At 35.3% G+C, this 13,506-nt stretch overlaps 2 protein-coding genes across 4 annotated transcripts in view; one reads left to right on the top strand and one right to left on the bottom strand.

The window, feature by feature from the left end:
- Positions 1–2,961, top strand: part of LOC129949259 (angiogenic factor with G patch and FHA domains 1) — a 42,744-nt gene extending 39,783 nt beyond the window's left edge. The window contains exons 3-11 of one of the 3 annotated variants that reach the window (XM_056060599.1): positions 883–1,016; positions 1,077–1,196; positions 1,300–1,314; positions 1,446–1,656; positions 1,760–1,920; positions 1,982–2,303; positions 2,374–2,485; positions 2,546–2,648; positions 2,712–2,961. In XM_056060599.1, the coding sequence (XP_055916574.1) occupies positions 883–1,016; positions 1,077–1,196; positions 1,300–1,314; positions 1,446–1,656; positions 1,760–1,920; positions 1,982–2,303; positions 2,374–2,485; positions 2,546–2,648; positions 2,712–2,894 (1,361 nt within the window). In that variant the 3' untranslated portion in view covers positions 2,895–2,961. Of the gene's footprint in view, positions 1–882; positions 1,017–1,076; positions 1,197–1,299; positions 1,388–1,445; positions 1,657–1,759; positions 1,921–1,981; positions 2,304–2,373; positions 2,486–2,545; positions 2,649–2,711 lie in introns of all 3 variants that reach the window. The other 2 variants (XM_056060600.1, XM_056060601.1) reach the window with 2 other exon arrangements.
- Positions 2,962–3,067: 106 nt separating this feature from the next.
- The window catches only part of LOC129952469 (uncharacterized), a 181,671-nt gene continuing 171,232 nt past the window's right edge, over positions 3,068–13,506 (bottom strand). The window contains exons 7-8 of the mRNA XM_056065061.1: positions 4,495–4,619; positions 3,068–4,387 (exon numbers count right to left, since the gene is read on the bottom strand). Coding sequence (XP_055921036.1) covers positions 4,253–4,387; positions 4,495–4,619 — 260 coding nt within the window. The 3' untranslated portion in view covers positions 3,068–4,252. The remainder of the gene's footprint in view (positions 4,388–4,494; positions 4,620–13,506) is intronic.

Raw genomic sequence — 13,506 nt, 5'->3', positions numbered from 1 at the left:
ATTTACTGTTGTTTTTTATATTACTTTCAATATTCAAGATTATTCGTATTAAATGCTCACCATACTGCTCTAATCTGCTTAAAGGATGAGTAGGAAGAGAGTTATACTGTCGGTTTAAGCGAGTTGAGCATTTTTCTCATTCCAATTCAATTTCAAAAATTTGTTTAAGTTAATTTGTGAAACATTATTGATAAACTGCCTATAGGCAAGTGTGCTAAGAAAATCGCTAATTCCACTTTGAAATCTGTAATTGTATTTCGCCAATCTCCAATTATTGCTCCGATTCAATCACAGATTGTCCCTGACCACTGATAAAAGTGAATTCGCCAGACGTATCACTTCTAGATATTCCATTAAACACAGACAATCCAAAGTTTTCAAAACAATCTGTTAGAAGTTTTAATTTCATAAAATAAAATCACATTCTCTCGCAAATACCTGTTATTAACAGAAGAATTTTGATAACAGCCAATTCAGGCATTTCAGTCGCCAATAATCATTAAAATTTCCAGGTAACAATTTATTTTATATATCCAACACTTGAAATATAACTCCCATTTCCAGACTGATGCTTCAGAAACTTAAATAAGCCTATGGGCAGTATTCAACGAAGAGCTTTAAAAGTTCAACCATAATAGTCGCACTTCTAGGAATTGCCATCAGTTTAACCTCGAGCCCAACTTTGATCGAACTATGAAGTATAGAGATTCATTCTTAAGCCGTACTAAGCGAATGTGGAATGTCTTTCTCGCTCTATTTTTTCTGTCATTCCAATTTTCAAGAATTCAAAACCAATGTACACCGAAATCTCCTTCTTAACCCACCTCAACTTCTAATCGTAAAATATGTATTCAACACAAACGTTTCCATTTTTATTTCTAGAACCAAAACCACCTTTAAGCTTAGTAGATGAGATTCGTGAAGCTGCAGAAGCTGCTCAAAATGATACCGGCTTTGTGTACGAACCAACATCAGGCCTCTATTACGATCAACGAACGGGCTACTATTACAATGCGGTATGTTTAATTATTACATTATTTTTGTTCATTTAAATAATCATTGTTTTGTTTTACTAGGAATATGGCCTCTATTTCGATGATAGCACTGGATGCTACTACAAGTACGATCAAGAAAATAACAAATTTGAATTCCATTCACAAGTCGAAGTCCAACCAACCGAAGAAGCTAATGAGGAGGTAACACACGCCACACACTTAACCAATGAACGAAATCTGTCGTTCAAACAAATATCATTAATAATTTTGAATTTTATTTATGATTTATCTTTCTTTTTTCTAGGTTTATGACAAATACGTAATTAGTAAACTCTTAGATAATTTCTCAAATCTAAAAATTAACCATAACCAGATGCGTTCAGTCGCATCAGGTAAGAACTCTGACCAGAATTAAGGATGAAAACGCGGATTTCTTTTTTTACGTTACAGGCTGATGATAAAAATGAGGATTATAATTTACAAAAGGAATCAAAGAGAAAAGCAAAGAAGAGAAGACGTCTTGAGAGAGAGGAAAAAAAGAAGAATTTGGAAGAAGAAACTACTAAAGACTGTACGGAACTCGAAGATGGTGAATTGAATTCCAGTGCTAGTAGTAGTGATGACTCGGTGGAAGAGCTTAAAGAAAACGGACAATATCAAGGTATTTCTTTTGTTTTTGAAAGAATTGATTAAAAAGGAAATCCGCGTTTTTAGATTTAAGTAGACTTTCCTACACAACATAAATTCTCTGTACTTCTTTTAAGATATTGCACGAAAGTATCCGCCATCTCTGAGGATAATTGTCCAAGAAACCAATTTGGAAAAACTTCAGGAAGGAACTCTAAGGCTTATTACATTCAAAGGAGGAACTCTTGGTAGAGAAGGTGATCATGATGTTATTATTCCCGATCTTAATGTATCGAAGGTAAAAATTCAAATCCAACACTTCTTGATACCTAAAATCCATCACCCTGTCTCAATTTCAGTTTCATCTGAAATTCACTTACGATGAGAAAAGGGAAGTTTACACCTGCGTTGATCTCGGATCGAGAAATGGGACCATTCTAAATGGCAAACGTATGTCAAGCTCCAAGCAGGAAAGCGATCCAATTGACTTGGTTCATGGCAGTGTAGTACAACTGTCACAAACCAAACTTCTATGTCATGTCCATCCAGGCAACAGCACTTGTGGTCAATGTGAACCCGGTTTGCTGATGGATTCCAAAGAAGAAACTTCAAAATCTGTAACATTATCGCATAAACAGCAACTCAAGAAACTGCAACAGAAATATGGTCTAGAAAATGAAAGTGGGTCTAAAAAGAGTTTTAATTTTGTCTACTTGAGTGGATTTGTATATATTTTCATTTTTCCTCATAGAATTCGTAGAGAACCGAAATTCAGCAGGTTATAATGATCGAGCAGCAACAAGACGAATAAAAGTTGGTAGTTCAAATGACAAAGAAAAGACTGAAATGGCTTCTGTTGACACGTAAAGACAGACTTTATTTTTATACTTTCCATATTTGTCTATACATTTGTTTTGTTTTAGTGAAATTTCAAGTGAAAATAAAGGCTTTAAGATGCTTTCTAAACTTGGCTGGAGCAAAGGTAATGCCTTAGGCAAAGCTGAATCGGGTGGTCTTTTAGAACCGGTAATTAAATTTATTTAAATTGACCAATAGTTTAGAATATACTAATTTTTCGTTTGTTTCTAGATCTCTGTGAATTCCAATGAGGGACACAAAGGTTTGGGGTGCGATGATTATGTTCCAAGTTTAATTTCGACAAAATTAAATAAGAAGAAAATGGAAACTTGGCAAAAGGCCCAAGAACGTTATAATAAAGTATCGCAGATCAAAGTGTTTAGTAGTAGTGATGATGATGACTTACTAAGTTAATTTATTTATTTATTTATTTTGTAGTCAATAATAAATGATATTGAATAAATAACAATAAAAAAATGAATGAAGTTTTCTTTTTTTAATTTTTCTAGAAAAGATCCAGAAATTTGTAGAGGACTAAGAGTGATCTCGATCGAAGCTTTTTTCCCATAAAATAAAAAAACAATCAATTCCATCTATAATGCATTAACTTTGTTTTTGTTTTTTATTTTATTTTCATAATTAATTTGTGTCACTACACAATAATATTGGTATTGTATTATTTTCCTTTATAATTTATTTATAATAATTTTCAATCAAAATCAATTCTATTTAAATACGAATAACAGAGTTTACTAAGTTGTTAATCTATCAGTCAATAAAACACTATTAATATGAAGATGTATACATAAATTAATTACATTTTTTTAACAATACTATAATTAGATCCAAATGATAATAATAATTATAATAATAATAGAGATTTATATTATTTTTATCACCAATTTTATTTTCTGTCTGATTAGCTAAGTTTTTAGATTAAATACAAATGTGTTTACTTTTAAAACGTCAAAACTGTGTTTTTTAAAAAAAAGTTATTTTATTGTATTTTATAACTTTTATGTATATTTTTTGTAATTAAATTTAAGTTTTTATTCGAGCAAGAATTGGACAAGACAATTTTTATTTAAGACAAAAAAAACTACTCCCTAAATTACATCACTTTTATAATAATTTATTAGATATGTGATTTTTTTATTTAAAAAAAAACATTGAATTTGTTTAATACTTTTTTTTTTTAAATTGTTTAATTGGACATTTTAAGTAAATTTGGTGCCATTATAAAGTTAAGAAGCTCTTAAATTGTGTGAAGACGAAATTTGAATTAAAAAAAAAACAAAAGAAAGAACAATAAATAAAACATAAAGTAAAAGTTAATTAAATAAAATTAAGTAGCTTAACCAATAAAATTATTATTGTTTTAAGTACATTTATTTTGAAATTTATTCCAATGGAGGGGATTTGTTATTAATTAAGGATAAGCCTCTAGTCAAATAAATATTTTTTTTGTTTTTTTCAATAATTACAAACTTATTAAAGACTTACAAATTTAAATAAATAACAATTTTTATAATTTACAAAAAATGTATCATTTTGGGTTTTAAATTTTTAATTTCTTTAAATAAATCGATCAATAAAGGAACAATAATTTCAAAAATAATTAAAATAAATTAAAATAATATAATAATTATTAGGAGGTATATAAATACATACATTTGTTTGTTTATTATTATGATTATGTTAAATTAAGGAGACTTCACTTGGCATAGAGAGTGTGTTTTGTTTTTAAATTTTTTATTTTGTTAAATAATTATTCATGGTTTACATTCACCAATTGATTTTATATCGATAAAGAGTCCAGTTTGACATGAATCCTTTTTCATTTCACACCACGAGTTGTACGTTCGGTTGTTGTTACCGCAGAGCTTTCCTTCCTCATAGCGAATGTTCTGAAAGTAAACAGAAAAACAGTGAAGTGTCAATGTCAATGTCAATTCAGGAATTGGTTACATAAACCTCGATTTTTTTTACCAAAAAGAAGGTTTATGGATCTTACCGCTGGTCGACGCTTCCTCGAGCATTTGAATTTGCATGAAACGCATCTTGGTCGATGGGTTAACAAATCTGCTAGACATGTCATTTTGGGTCCACAGCTAATCTCATTACAACTCGATCGTTCTTCTGTAAGAACAAAAAAATAATAAAATTTAAAAACAATTTGAACATAAAGTTAGGTTGAAAAGTTTAGGTCAATGTGAAAAATTGCATCCAAAACAAGAATGCACACAAGTGGAGTTAGGTTCAGAATAAAAATGCATTCTCCCTTTAAATAAATTTGAAAAAAAAGACTCCAACAGCGGATGGATGGATGCAAAATTGCGCAACGGGCTGCAAAGAATATAACAAAACCCAAAAAACAATAACAAAAAGAAGCAAGGGCCATATTAAAAAAAAAAACAAGACAAACACAGGAAACTTATTCGAGATCTTCGAGACCTTAAGTTTACTACTACAAGAGTAAGGGCATCATCTCAGCATCAGGGTTTCATCTGAGAACTGAGAATTTAGTTAGGGTTTGGGATGTTGTTGTTTGTTATGCACTCGCTCGCTCGTCATCTACCAAAAAACTAACCGCAGACGCAGATAAGAAAAAATGCATTTTTACAGAGAAGAACCTGCATTGGTACCACAATATAATGTAGGTATGTATATAGGAAGGAACATGGTTGAGACGACAGACAAGACATTAGCAGGACGCGACCGACACGTCGCGTCGTCGTAGGGATAAAGTTGCCATTCCTGCAGCTTCAGCTTCACCAATTCTCTTCTTCTTCCCTCTAATTTTATTGTTTTCGATTACTTTCGTTAATAGGAAGACGAAAACAACGACGAAAACAACGACGAGCTTGGTGGAGCACGGGGCTAACAGGATGCTATTGAGCCTGATAGCGTATACTCGTAGTTAAGGCAAGACGAGTCAAGGCTTAAGAAGGGAACTATGCATTTTGGTCTTGCCATCAGTGTTATTTGTTTCGTCCTTTCGTCAATGTGTTCATATTCGTATTTGAATGCAACTGCTGCGTTGCGTTGATTCTGGCCTGGTCGGGCCTGTTGAATGCATATTTGAGCCTTGATCTGTGAAATTTGAACACACGTTGCACACGTTTTGTGGATGCCTTTCTAATTTTTGTCTTTTTTTGGGTTCTTGGTGTTGTTGCTTTATTTTTGGTGAATTGTATTTGTACCTTGAAGATACATAGGTATGGGTAACTTTATGAAGTTACATGACTTGATGGCCATCTCAAGGCAAAACCAAAAAATTAAATGCATTTTTGAGTAGTTCTTCTCGTTATGAGCGTTACCATATTAAACTATATGAATCAAATAAAAATTATTGAATGTTTCCAGATTTCCAGATTTGGACGTTACACTTAAACTGAATGCAGTCTAAATTAATATGACTCGGAAGATCTTTAAAAAATCGAAATGTGGCCTTAAATATAATAACTTTTGCAAGATAAATAATAAATAAGGGTCAACATATTTGATACGTAAATGCGATTTGGTATGATCTTATTAAGTGACCATTTTTGGAGGAGATAAAAAATACATTTTGAGTAGGTATAAAGAATATGCTAAAAACGTAGAAATGTATATGGATTTTTTTGCAGCTCAAGTTTTTAGATCTGGCATTGCTACTTCCAGAACTAATAACTTCACCTTCATCCTTTTTTGAAGTACCTAATTTCATTGGTACAAGTAGACACACCTTTGATACAAAAATGTGGTTCATATAAGATAAATTAAAAGACTGTAAAATAATAAGTCGTAGGTATATAGTGAAGAGGCTGCATAAAGGCTTCACTTTATCCCCAAATTTATATTTGTATATACTAGATATCTACCTTCCAAATGAGTCCCGTTTAACATCAATGCACCTGCATTTTTGGGAGTAAATGGTGGTGGTGGTGATGTTAGTGTTAGTTGGTGGTATAGATGATGGCATGTCTTGAAAAATCCCGAAAACCAAACAACATCCTGGCCAGCTGGTCCGGTGGTGCGGCTACGCGACGCGAGGTGAGGCGGATGCAGCAATTGTAGCAGAACGCAGGATGATGTGTTTGGTTGGATGGGTGTTTTTTTTTGTTATTTTTGGTAGGTAAGTAGATATAGGATTTGCGTGAGAATTTAAGCAGGTGCAACAGGATGTTCTTTCAAATGTTACAATTTGTGAGCAGATGAATGGTTAAAAATAAAAGTGAAACCATCATGCAAGTATAATACACACTTGGACTCAAATTTTTGTTTGGCTCACATGGCCTTGAATTCATGTTTGATTTTTTTTTTGTTGATGGCCATAAAAGGTAGGAGTTAGGTATTTTAAACCTCAGCTTTAACCATGAAGATAAAACCATAAAAGTAAGTGGACATACATATGTACAAGTTATACTGATTTTGAATTATTTCATATGGGAAGGAACTTTTCCATAAGATTCTTAGAACTTCGTGATGACTTTTTATAAAGGTGTTATTATAGAGTTAATTATTCTACATATGGTTAAGAAAAGGTAGGTCTATGTACTACTTCGATGGTAAGTGCTTATAAATGAAAAAAATGTCCCTCTGCCAACAAGTTGGACAACTACAGGGTTGTCAATTTTGCGTTTTCAAAAGTAAATAGGTATTAATATAAGACATATAATATTGGAAGTTGACATTATGTGAGAAACACTTCATCATTTAAATGACTACCACATGAACTGTTGCAAGCATTCATTCTTTTAAGGTTATTTTCGACAACTTTTTGACATATATTGGGCGGTATCTCAGCCAGCCATAACTTGACAAATAATGGTTCTTAAGTGCTCAAGAGTTAAAGGTTTATCTGCACAAACACGGCCTTTCACGTAGCCATACGAAAAAAGTTTAGGAGTATGATTATGGGATTCGCGGCGAATCGTTTTGCTAGCGAGTTTGCCATTTTTCAATTATTGTTTTCGCTTTATTCGTTTTGAATTCCAGCAATTAATGTTAGTTAGCTTTATTTTAATTTTCTTATAATTCATCTACAATAAAATATAACAATTTAAAATGCATTCATTCTCTTGGACACTTGTTATCTTGAGGACTCCGTAATTGATTGTATTTTTCAAATTTAATATTGGACAGGTTCAGACGACATAAGGGACTTGAAAGTAATGCAAGTTTCTAGTACTTTAACTATAATGGAAAGTTGACTGGAAAGTAAGTCAAGAAAAATATCCCTATCTGTTAAGTATAGTCTACTTCTATCAAAATGACAGTTGATCATGTTTTTTTTTTCGTTCAACCGAAAGCTGAACTTCAACTTCATTTAGGGCTTTCTGTTAAAAGGTTCCTGAAGTCCCTTATATTGTCTGACCTTGCCCAATCACCGCTAAATTCACAATTTCAATCAAAACAAAACAAATTTGTGGAAAGCTGTCAAATGAAAAGTATTAAATCACTGGAATATAGGGCGACAAATTTAAACCAAAAGTGTCAAATCACTGGAATATAGGAAGAACTATTTTCGCTTTGACGCGATTTCGTTAAAAGGAAATGCGACGCGAGTCGAGTTTGAAAAGTCGAATTGATAACGATCCTTAGCGAACTTCATAATCAGGCCCCAGTTGTGTCAAATTGCATGATCTTGGTGGAGAGTTGATATATCGCCACGACGAGAAATTACGCTGCCAGTAAATGTCTCACGCATCAAAGCCATATTCACTAGAGTTGTGTGGCATGTGGCACCGTCTTGTTGAAACCTAACATTCTCCAAGTCAAATCTTCACTAGCAGACAAAAAAAAGTCGGTTATCATATGACCGTAACGCTCCGAATTGACGGTGACAGTTGTTCCATCTTGGTTTTCGAAGAAGTAAGGTCCAATAACCAAACAGTCACTTTTTGTAGATGTAATGGCCTCTATTCAATTACTCAAGGATTTTTATAACCCCAAAGATTACAATTTTGTTTATTCACATACCCACCGTCCACCCCCTGTTGTTCAAGAACCCATTCGACGTATCTACGACGATGTGATTGGTTAGCTGGCTTCAGTTGTTGGGTGATTTGGACTTTATATGGATGTAGGTGTACACAGATCCAAATGCAAAATATGCCGTAAGATCTAAGATAGTCCTAATTTCTGAGAACGACTCGACGAGAAATCGACACATTCGGGACTTCAGCAACACTTTCACTTACAGCAGCTTTTTTGAGTGGTACGAGCGAAACGATGATGCACGGCCTGTGCATATCTGTAACCAATCCAATCTTTTTAAATTTCTTCACAATTTTGCCAATTGCTTGCGTAGTTAACCATAATCTGCTCTTAAAGCACTATATGTGGTTTTGGCAGAATCACCCTTTTTGTGGTAGGTTTTGAAAATTTGTATGTGTTGTGCCATAGTTAAGCTATCCATTTTCGTAAATGTCAAACTAAGAGCTGAAAAAAAAATTGGTTCAACAACTTAGCTTGACAGATGTCGAATTCCAGAGAAGTTGTTTTGCTTCGAAAACTTATGTAACAGGACATTAAAGATATTTTTTTGTTCAAAAACACATTTTTATTATTCAATTTTGATTCAAAAAAGACTTTAAACTAGGTGATGCGCTGTTATGTGATTTCTTTAACATCGTCCTTGAAAGAATAGTGCAGAGCTCTCGCGTCAAAAAAAGCAGCATTGGATAGGTTCAGACAATATAAGGGACTTTATATGCAGTCAACTTCATTCTTTGGACGCAAATTTTGACCAAGGCAACTAGTTAGTTTTTTAAGTGTCATAAATTTCAAATTCAGAACTTTACTTTACAAAACCTCTACTTCAAGTTCATAGTAGAAAACCTACCAAAATGATTATTGTCTACAGAACATTCCTTAGGCAAACTACAAGTCTATCATGATTAGTATTTTGTATTGTAAAGAAATATTACTTATTTCTTTTCCAAATTTACAAGGAATCTTTTCATTAAATGAAAGTGTGCGAAAAATAAATAAATCATAGAGTAATAAAGTTCAGCGTTCGGTTGAATGAAAAACAAGATCAATTGTCATTTTGACATAATTTGACTTGACTTGATAGTTAGGGATATTTTTCTTGACTAACTTTCCAGTCAACTTTCCAATAAAGTTGCCTTAATTGGAAGTAAATTTTTTGACAGCTGGCCAATCAGATGCTGAAAACTTGCTTTACTTTCAAGTCCCTTACGTCATCTGAACCTGCCCATTATCTTTCAGAAGTCTGTCCAATTACTCGCATATTCTGATGACAGTGACATAATCGGAAAAACTCAGCGTGCTGTCATTTTGGCTTTTGTGAGTATTGAGGCAGAGGCGGCAAAAAAGGGCTTAGAGGGGAAAACAAAATAACTGCTGTTATCAAGAAAAGACATACAAAACCGACGTCGCAGTCAAAAATCGGTTACCTTCGACAATTGTGTCTTTGAGATAGTTAAGGACTTTGTCCACCTAGGCTCCGTTTTGAACGCAGAAAGAAACTCCAGCGCTGTTTTATTGGTTTAAAAAAGCAATTAAGCAGTAAAGCCATCTTTCGAGCAACTGGACTATTGACTTTTGCAAAAGATGAAACGACGAGCTATACGGGCTGTGCAGCGACGTAGACTTAGTTAGGAGGATAGAAGGCCAACACCTAAGATGGCTGGGTCACGCAGAGCGCATGGAAACTTATGCTCCGGCTAGGAAAGTCTTTAAATCCACGCCTACAGGATAGAGGAGAAGAGGAAGGCCGGGGATCGGGTGGAGTTCACAAGTGGAAAGTGACCTCGCCCAACTACGACCAAGCTAGATGGAGAAGTTTATTGTGTGAGGCCTTAGTTCACACAGGACTGTGCCGCCACCTTAAGTAAGTTTTCCAACGTTTGTGGTCGTATTTTGGCAATGCGGTTACCAAACGATTCCTTCAATAAATCAATTGTGACACGAACTGTGTGACATTATGTACGGTTAAAATAGTGTTGCCAATATAAAGTTCTATACCTCTCTACAAACACCTGTTATTTTGTTTTAAAAGTTGGAAATTAGAATGAAGTTTCCAGTTTTTTTGAAAAACAGACAGTTATTTTTAAAAGTCTGTATCATTTAGAAAATAGTTAATAAATTCATTCATTCGATACTTTAACATTAAAAAAAGTGAAGAACACATCATTACCTTAACGTGTATGATATTGAGATTTTTTTTCCAAGCTAAGTCAAAATTTTATAGTCAACAAGCTTCTACTTGTGCTAGAAGCGTCGCGAGCTCCTCGAAGGTAAGCCTCTCAATTCCAATGACTCGTTTGAGATGGTACTTGACAGACTTCACACCCGCTTCCCATAGGCCACCGAAATGGGGAGAAGCTGGGGGAATGAAATGCCAATCTGTACCGCGATTTGCCAATAGTTCTGCTACCTGCTTCCAGTCGTGTTGTGCTTCTTTCATCATTTTTGCCAGTTCATTATTGGCACCGATGAAATTAGTTCCGCAGTCGCTATAGATCTGCTTACAAATTCCTCTTCTGGCGGTGAACCGTTTGAATGCTGCTAAAAATGCTTGGGTGGTTAAGTCTGATACTGCTTCGAGATGAATGGCTTTGGTTGCCAAACAGATAAATACTGCGAAATAGCCTTTTAGTATTTTTGCTCCACGGGCTTTCCAGGCTTTTATCTCGATTGGTCCCGCATAGTCAACACCGGTGTGACTAAATGGTCGCGATATGCGTACTCGAGCAGCAGGTAAGTTTCCCATCAGTTGTTGCATTTCAGATGCCTTTTGCCGGTAGCAAGAAGGGCATTTATGCAACTGGTACTTGACGCTTCGCCGAATCTGTCCTATCCAAAATATCGTTGTCGGATGTAATTAATCATTTGCTGGATTCCGCCGTGTAGAGTTTGCTTGTGAGCATCTCTTACAACCAGACTCGTAAAATGGTGGTTGCTTTGCAACAGTATCGGATGTTGGGCATCGTAGGAAAGGAGGGAGTTTGCTAAACGTCCCCCGACTCGTAAGATTCCGTCAGAATCAAGAAATGCGTTTAATGAAAGTAAATTCTTTGGAATTTTGGCATTTCCAAGAATTTGTTGAATCTCATCTCCAAACATCTCCTTCTGTGCTGCCTTGACCACTATTTGATGTGCTGCATCTAATTCTTTAGGATTGATTGGACCAGTGATAGGACCAAGCTTAGGTCGACATTTTATTGTGAAACGACGACAGGTGGCGACGACTCTAAGTAATTTGAGCAACCTGGAAGAGTCGTGAATAGCCTGCAAGATTTTATCGCCATGAGTGATATTGATACTTAAAACATTCACTTTACTTTTATCCTTCTTTTCTTCTTCAGTGTCGTTGTCGATGGGTTGATGCGGAGCATCGAATTTCCATTGTCGGGTTAAAAATTCAGGTCCATTCCACCACATATCCAATGACTCCAGTTCAGCCGGAAATACACCTCGAGACGCTAGATCGGCTGGGTTATGCAATGTTGCAACATGACCCCAGCTGTCGATCTGTATAAGCCGCTGAATTTCGGATACACGATTGGATACGAATGTGGTCCATTTTGCTGGTGACGCTTGTATCCATGCCAACGCTATCATCGAATCAGTCCACGCGTAGATATCGACATCGGGGATGGCCAAGATATCCTTGGTGTAACTAAGTAGCTGCGACAGAAGAACAGCTCCACAGAGTTCCAGGCGAGGCAGCGTGATGGTTCGCTGACTTGGTGCTACTTTTGTTTTTGAGAGAAGCAGGCTGGTAAGGATTCGATCGTCCGTGTCTAAGACCCGAATGTAGACTACTGCACCGAAAGCTTTCATGGAGGCATCACAGAATCCGTGAAGTTGGACAGCCTTATTAGATGGGCTTTTCGCGATCCATCTCGGAATTCGCAGTCGTTCGATGAGAGGAAGTTCGCGTTGAAAAGCTTCCCATTCCGTCTTTAAGGGAGTAGGAATTGGATCGTCCCAATCACAACCATGCTCCCAGAGGCGTTGCATCATTAGTTTCGCTGTGATGATGCAGGGTGATATCCACCCGAGTGGGTCGAACAGCTTAGCGATGGTGGACAACATTGACCGCTTTGTGATGTCTTCTGGTGAAACTTGCAGATTTTGAAACGAAAAGTAGTCGTCAAGTGGAAACCACTTGATGCCGAGTGTCTTGACATGATTTGAGGTGTTAAACGGGAGTTCAAAATCGAGTTCTCGATCCTCAGCAGCGATGTCTTCCAGGAGAGCCTTGGAGTTACTCGTCCATTTCCTCAGGTTGAATCCCGCAGACGCTAAGAGCTGCTTGGCTTCATGTTGTTTCCTCTTGGCTTCTTCGATGGAATCTGCTCCACTGATCAGATCATCAACGTACATGTCCTCACGGACAACCTTCGCCTTTTGTGTCTTACGCAAAAATAATTTTAAATCATTTGAAATGTCAGAAAGTAGTGATTTCAAAGGATTCAGGTGGAGTAGGAAGTAATGGCAATACAACTTTTCTGGATGCACAACACATGCCAGGTGTTTCATTGCGAAATTTTAACGCTTGGCAATACTTACATATTTTGTCCATCTCACCGATGGTAACTTTGGGATCAGCTGAGTTTTATTTCAAAGTCAAAATATATTTCCGAAAACATAATGATCATATATAATTAGAACAGTAGATTTTATATTAAGTGTTTTTCATTTGCAACTATATGTAAATAATTTATACCATTACTCGAAATATAAACTATCCTATATCTTAAGTTAGACCAAATTACACATAAAATGCCAACTTTCATCGAAATCGGTTGACTTGGTGAAGAGTTCACTGGGAACATACATAATGACACTGGATTTTTATATATAAATGCAACATACATACAATTTAGACCATTAATGGAAATATAAACTATCCTATATCTTAAATTAGACCAAATTACACATAAATTGCCAACTTCCACCGAAATCGGTTTACTTGGTGAAGAGTTCACTGGGAACATACATATGACACTGAATTTTTATATATTAAGATTTTTGGTGTTTGATAGGCGAATGATTTATTTGTTTA

Source organism: Eupeodes corollae, chromosome 3, assembly GCF_945859685.1.
Source record: "Eupeodes corollae chromosome 3, idEupCoro1.1, whole genome shotgun sequence".
NCBI classification, from domain to species: Eukaryota; Metazoa; Arthropoda; class Insecta; order Diptera; family Syrphidae; genus Eupeodes; species Eupeodes corollae.
The sequence above is the reverse complement of the archived record's forward strand: the minus strand, read 5'-3'. Positions and strand labels throughout refer to the sequence as shown.